General features: G+C 34.0%; 1 protein-coding gene across 2 annotated transcripts in view; it reads left to right on the top strand.

The window, feature by feature from the left end:
* The window catches only part of LOC114328980 (retinol dehydrogenase 11-like), a 43,814-nt gene extending 36,722 nt beyond the window's left edge, over positions 1 to 7,092 (top strand). The window contains exons 3-4 of one of the 2 annotated variants that reach the window (XM_050647872.1): positions 2,353 to 2,633; positions 6,892 to 7,092. In XM_050647872.1, coding sequence (XP_050503829.1) covers positions 2,353 to 2,633; positions 6,892 to 7,071 — 461 coding nt within the window. In that variant the 3' untranslated portion in view covers positions 7,072 to 7,092. The remainder of the gene's footprint in view (positions 1 to 2,352; positions 2,634 to 6,891) is intronic. The other variant, XM_050647873.1, reaches the window with a different exon arrangement.

Below are 7,092 nucleotides of genomic sequence, written 5' to 3'. Positions count from 1 at the left end.
AATTCTCGTTCGAACTGGATGGGCATTTTTGTATTTATAATGTTTTTACACAACATAACACAAAGATGCAGTAGAAATAAACAAACCAAAACATAATTTGAAAAGCTTTGTTAATATTGACTGTAGAGTAAATCTACTTTGGAATTTCAAAAGCTGGTATTTTTACACGAATTTTCAAAAAAAACTTTTTGCCTAGGTTAATTGCGGTCAAAGTTAGCCACTTTTATTATTTAATTCACTGTTACTTCTATATACATAAAATGCTCCTGTAACAGTTTTGTTACCATATCCCTCCGAAACGGCTTAACCGATTTTTATGAAATTTTACACGTATATCCTGTAGGACTGAGAACAGGTTTTAATTTATTTTTCATGCCCATAAATTATAAGGTGGGTTGCCCCCTTGACATTTTTATTTATTTTCTTTTGACAAAATTGCCTACCTTAATTTTATATGGTGTAGAATTAAAAAATACATACAACCCTTGATTTTCACTCTTCTATCACCAACCCCTATTTTTTAATAGCCATCTTATATATTTGCATCTATACAATTCTCCTGTCACACTGTTAGTTGGCATACTTCTCCGAGACCGCTTGACCGATTGTTATGAAATTATAGAATGTATATTCGGTAGGTCTTAGAATCGGTCGTAATCTATTTTTCATATCCCTGAGTGAGAAGGGGGGTTCCCACTAACATGTTTGAATAATCAATTTCATTTTTTGAGTGCACGGATTTTAATAATTATTCCCCTCCCCGACCAAGAATCTATAATTTCGTTAGGACGTATTTTTTAATGCTTTATTAACCACTTTATTGAAGTTCAAAGTTTAGTCAAACTTTACACATAAACTATATACCTTGAACTTCAAAATGGCGCAAGTTAGGTTGCTTAATTGTTATAAACAAAGTAGCTATGAATTAAATAAAAAAAGGAGCTAACTTTGACCTTGACTAACCTAGGCAAAAAGGTTTTTTTTTGAAAATTCGTGTAAAAATACCAGCTTTTTAAATCCCAAAGTAGTTTTAGTCTAGAGTCAATATTAACAAAGTTATTCAAATTGTTTTTAAACCAAAAATGATCCTACTTTAGAAAAATGTTTTCGGAATGATAAAAATGACTTTTTAATGATTTTTTTTTAAATGTGTTAGAAACATAACTATTTTTCTTTCACGCGGTTTCCACAGAATTGCTATATATATCATTATTATTTTCTGAAAAATAACATTGCAAAAAAGCTATTTGGGATAAACAAATTGAATAATATTAATTTGTACTAATTGACGAATCGTCTTAAAATTTTTTGTGCATTATATGGACTGTTTGACTCAACTTTTCATGCAATATGAAAGTCTTAAGGTCATTTTCGCAAAAGTTATAGCAATTTTATTGTTTTCGAAATTTTAGTTTTATTTTGAAATTTCCGAAGCAATAAAGGATCGGACTAAAATTCAAAAAGTGCAATTTTAAACCTTTGCTCATCTACTAAAAAAGAAAATTATAACTAACATAGGTATTTAATTACCCTATTTTTACCTGTAGCGATTTAAACGAAAAAACTGCCATTTTTGACGCTTATTTGTTAATAACTAAAATTCTCGTTCGAACTGGATGGGCATTTTTGTATTTATAATGTTTTTACACAACATAACACAAAGATGCAGTAGAAATAAACAAACCAAAACACGTTAAATGCTACTAGGAGCACTCCTGACTCATAATTTACAATTTATAAAATTTGGAAATCATGATTTGGGATTTACAATGTATATATACTGTAAATTATGATTGGGGAGTGCTCCTAGTAGCATTTAACGTGTCTTGGTTTGTATTTCTACTGCACCTTGATTGTAAATTTCTACTGCACCTTGATTGTAAATTTAGTATAGCTACCATGAAGCAGATAAATATATTGTTATTAGGTCATATAATTTGGGAGAGTTCGTAATATATATTGTTGTTAATATAGCATAATGTAAATAGATGGTTTGGATTTGTTCTGCTTCAGAGGTGTGCACGCTAGCTCTACTGAGGAAGTATGTAATACAGAACCAGCTGTCTAGGGATTGTGCATACCTCTGAATCGAAAGAAAGCATAAGCCGTCTTTTTCTTTTTTTTTTCTTATATATTATTGTCTAGCAACAATATTATTTCAGCGATATTGTTAAAGAATATGGCTACAACATATTAAAATTCACTTAAATCGGACAACAGGTTTAGGAAATTCAGACATTACAAATGACAAATTTTTAAGGTGGTGTGTTAATTTCTTGGAGAAGTGTATTTGTAAACTGTTTCAGTATATATGTATATCATAAAATATATTTAATTTCATTGTTATTTTAGATCTACTAAAAAAATCTACAGCTAGTAGAATCATAAACGTGGCTTCAGAGGCAGCTAAATACGCTAAACTTGATGTGAAAAATCTCAATGGAAAGCCAGACTATCCCATCACAAAATTGTGTAACATACTTTTTACTCAAGAATTGGCCAAGAGATTAAACGAGTTTAATATTAGTGTGTTTGCTCTTCATCCTGGAATGATAGCTACTGACATAATCACTAGACATCTTTCGCCTGTTGTCTACAGAGGTGTTGCGCCATTATCCAAATTTTTGTTTAAAGTAAGTGTGCAATATGTAATAAGGGCCCCCATTCACGTTGATATCGGTAGCTCATAGTGTATTTGGCTGTCTCAATATCGCTGTATCAGTATAACTTTGTCGTCTACAACTATATCGCCGTCTGTATCACTGTAGTGAAACAGATGCAGATCTCACGATACGTGTATCGCAATTTGTCACGATATATGTATCGATACCGATCTCAACGTGAATAGGGCCCTTAAGATGAAATTAATCTGTTTTAGTTTGACTATAATAAACTGTCAGTAATATGGTAGTAAAGCCATGTTAGTACATGATAGAACGGGAAAAAAGTAAAGAGCAAAGTGGTCGGTCCATTTGAAGAAAAAAAAAAAAAAAATAAATAAAAAAAATGAAAAATAAGTTTCTGCGATCATATGAACTTAGAGATAATAAATTGATACTATCAGCACAAGGACATTCATAAATTTAGGTGGACCCAACCAACAAGAAATTTGAAATCAATAATCGATTATTACCGAAGATCTGGCTGAAGCACAACAAATGCTACAATAATTAGAAAACGTATCTTTAACAATAGGTCTAAAAATGAACCTCAGTAAGACCAAATTTATGACAAATTTAGTTCCCAGCGAACACCTTGCCATCAAAAATCTTCTTCTTCTTCTTCTTTTTGTATAGACATGACTCTGTCTGTTTTTTCAATGTGCCTCTAGTAAGTTGTCGTTCCATCGTTTTCGTGGTCTTCCACTGATCGTCTTCCTATTGGGAAACCATCTCTCCCTGTCCTGACTACCCTATTTGTTGTCATTAGGCTTATGTGGTCATTCCATTCGATTCTTCTGTTTCTTACCCAGTTATTAATGTTATCCACCTTGCATATCCGTCGTATATCTGTACTTCGATGGCTTAGTGTGAAAACCTCGTATCTCATTTTACAGAAAATTTTACACGAGTGACTTTAAACTGAATTTCTGCATACTCTAAACCAAAGTATATATGAAAAATGTATGTGTAATGATCTAAACGTACTCAGAATCAAAAATATGTAAAGATAGTTTTTTGTTTTAAGTTATAGTATGCAGAAATTAAGTTTAAAGTCTGTCTTGTAAAATTTTCTGTGAAATGAGATACGAGGTTTTCACACTAAGCTATCGACTTCTAGTTCTGTCCCATATAGTCTTACCATCGATTTTTCGAAGGGTTTTCATCTCCGCTGTTTCGAGCAATCTTTTTGTCCTCTCTATGTCGGGTCGTGTTTCTGCCGCGTATGTCATTATTGGTCTGATGACTGTTTTGTAAATTCTGCTTTTCATTTCTTTTCCGATATTTTTATTTCTCCATATTGTGTCATTCAGGCAACCTGCGGCTCTGTTTGCTCTATTCACCTGATCTTCCACTTCTGTTTCGAGCCTTCCGTAGCTAGATAATGTGATGCCTAGACATTTAAACTCCATCACTTGTTCTATTATCTGACCTTCCAGCTCCAATTTACATCTTATTGGATCTGCTGTTATAACCATGCATTTTGTCTTTTTTGAGGAAATTAACATGTTAAATTTTCTGGCGATTATGTTGAATTTGTGCAGCATACGTTGTAAATCATCTACACTTTGAGAGATTAGTATTGCATCGTCCGCATAGCAGACTATTTTAAGTTGTTTTTCTCCCAATTGGTATCCTTTTTTAATTCTTACTTTTTTTATTATTTCGTCCATGATCAGGTTGAACAATAAAGGACTCAAGGAATCCCTCTGTCTTATCCCATTGCCGGCTTCAATTGAGTCAATTAGTTCATCTTCCACTTTACTTTTATTGTGTTGTTCTGGTAGATGTTTTCTATCGTTTTAATTATTCCCAGAGGTATCTCTTTCGAGTATAACAAGTGGGCCATCCAAAATCAAGTAATCGAATTGACGGAAAAGTACATATTATATATGTCGGTCATGAAATCAGCATAAGCAAGGATAACTAGACCTGTGAATTTCAACGACAAATAACACTGGCTTGGGCCGTATATGGTTTACTAGGACACATATTTAGGAGCAACATCCCGATAGCCATGAAACGGAAGACATTTTTGACCAATGCGTTCTTCCTATTATGACATACGGGACAAACACTGTCACGGTCACAAAAACAACAGTACTAAAAATGCGAGTGGCACAAAGGCACATGGAAAGATCGATTCTCGGTGTGACAAAAAAAGACAAAATAAGGATCCAAGACGTAAGGAAAAGAACAGGTGTGGTCGAACGTATAGCCAAGATGAAATGGAATTAAGAAGGTCACGTAGCGAACTAAAAGACTCAAGATGGACCAGAAAACTAATTAACTGACGCCCAAGAGAAGACAAACGCAGCAGAGGACGACCACCAACACGCTGGATGGACGACATCAAACCAATATCCAAGAAATACCAACAAGGCGCACAGAACCGTGGAGAGTTGCGAAAAATAGAAGAGACCTATGTCCAGCAGTGAACGGAAGAGGTTGCATGATGACGATGAATCGATTACTGTATATGCATGGAAAACTTCAAAATAATGGTTAATATCGTTAGTATCCATCGAGGAGCAGACAATGGATCTGATTACAATTTACTTAAGCCTCACTACTATTTGCAGTTAAAGGAAGCAAACGACAAAATGAAAGTTCAATGATACTGCAAGACATTTCATTAAGTACCTATGTACAGGTATATATCTATATAATTTGCACAAGGTTTGTAAAATTAGTCTACGCAGTTTCTGTATCGAATGGGACTGAATTTGAAATTATACAATGTTTGTTACTCCTCACCAATTAATACGTACAACGAAATCATAAAAAAACTCTTGAAGAAACTGCAATGGAAGCTAGTAGAGAAGTGGATAATATATAGATTAGAAATAAATGGTGGAAGAAAAAGGATATGTATAATAAATGGCTGGCAATAATCTTTACATTTGGCAACAGTACAACAGTTTAAACAAAGAAGTAAAAAAAAAGAGGTAGGTAAAGCCAACAATGAGATGTGGAATAAAGCCTGCTTTAACGTAGAAAATTTTATGGATATCGCAAGATATAAAAAAGCCTGGAAAATTAGAGATACCTAGTAGAACCATTTAAGTTAGATTATGTAATAGGTTGTTTTTATTATTATTCCGGTTATTTATAACGTTTTTCATCTTCCGGTTTCTGGTTTCCAGCTTCGCCGGTCGTTCCATTCGCCAGGGTGAAGATTCCTTTCCGACATTGGCTTCTGAATGCCGTGTAGCCAGGATTGCTTTGGCCTTCCGCTCTTCCTTCTTTCCCTTGGCGTCCATTTTAAAATTTGTTTTTTGTGCCTGTCGTCGCCCATTTTTTTTACATGGCCACAACAGATCATTTATCTCCTTTGAATTTCGTCTACGATGGTTGACTTGACTCACATTATATTTCTGATTTGATCATTTTGTATTATTTCAAGTCTTGATTTTCTAGTCGATCTTCTCCAGAAATCCATTTTCAATACAAGTAGGCGTCGTTCCAGGTATCTAGTTAGTTGCCATGCATTGGGTTTAGGTATCCAATCACCCTTTTTCCTTTCACAATCCTCTGCTCTATCTCTTTTTCGGTGCGCCCACTCTTGTTGATTGTTGTTCCTAAATATACATATTCCTCACAGTTCTTGACTGTTTCATGGTCAATAACTATTAGATCTTCTACTTCATTTCCGATGCATAAGTATTGCGTTTTGTTTCTACTTACAGAAAGGCCCCACTCTGCATATGTTTGAAATAAACGTCTCGTCATGAATTCTAAATCTCTCCTTTCCGCTGCTACTACGACTTGGTCATCCGCAAAATGTAGGGTATACAATGTTGTATCGCCGTCAAGTTGAATTCCCATCCCTGGACAAGCTCTTCTTCAGTGTTTTAGTGCTTCATTTAAATAGATCTTAAATAGTATTGGGGAGAGGCAGCATCCTTGTCGTAATCCTTTTGTTACCGGAATTCTTCGGATAAAGTGTTGTTTAATTTTTTTTTGATGTTACTTTATTGTATAATTGCTTGACTGCGATGATGTTTGATCATTCTATTTAAGGAAGAATGTTCAAGAGACTGCCACAGCTTCTGCCACAGATTTAACAGATATCTATTTAAATTTATGCCAAAGGAAGGATTATTTCAAAGCCTGCTTTTTATGCCTTGGTTATTTCTATGTCTTGGTATGATTAACAATAAAAGTTATGCACTTTTCCTCCTTTTTTAATTCTTACTAAAAAATAATATCATTGTACTTTTTTTTGCAGACTCCTGAAGAAGGTGCGCAAACAACAATCTATGTAGCTACCGAACCAGGTATAGAGCATCTAACGGGAGGATTTTTCTCAGAATGTCATTATCAAGAACATTACAAAACTGCTAGAGACCCAGAATTAGCTCGACAGCTTTGGGATGAAACGATTAAATTTTTAAATTATAATGATTGATTAAAGTATTGAGAACAAAAA

Source organism: Diabrotica virgifera, chromosome 3 (genome assembly GCF_917563875.1).
Source record: "Diabrotica virgifera virgifera chromosome 3, PGI_DIABVI_V3a".
In the NCBI taxonomy this organism is placed as follows: Eukaryota; Metazoa; Arthropoda; class Insecta; order Coleoptera; family Chrysomelidae; genus Diabrotica; species Diabrotica virgifera.
Note: the sequence above shows the minus strand (reverse complement) of the source record. Positions and strands in the feature narration are given on the sequence as shown.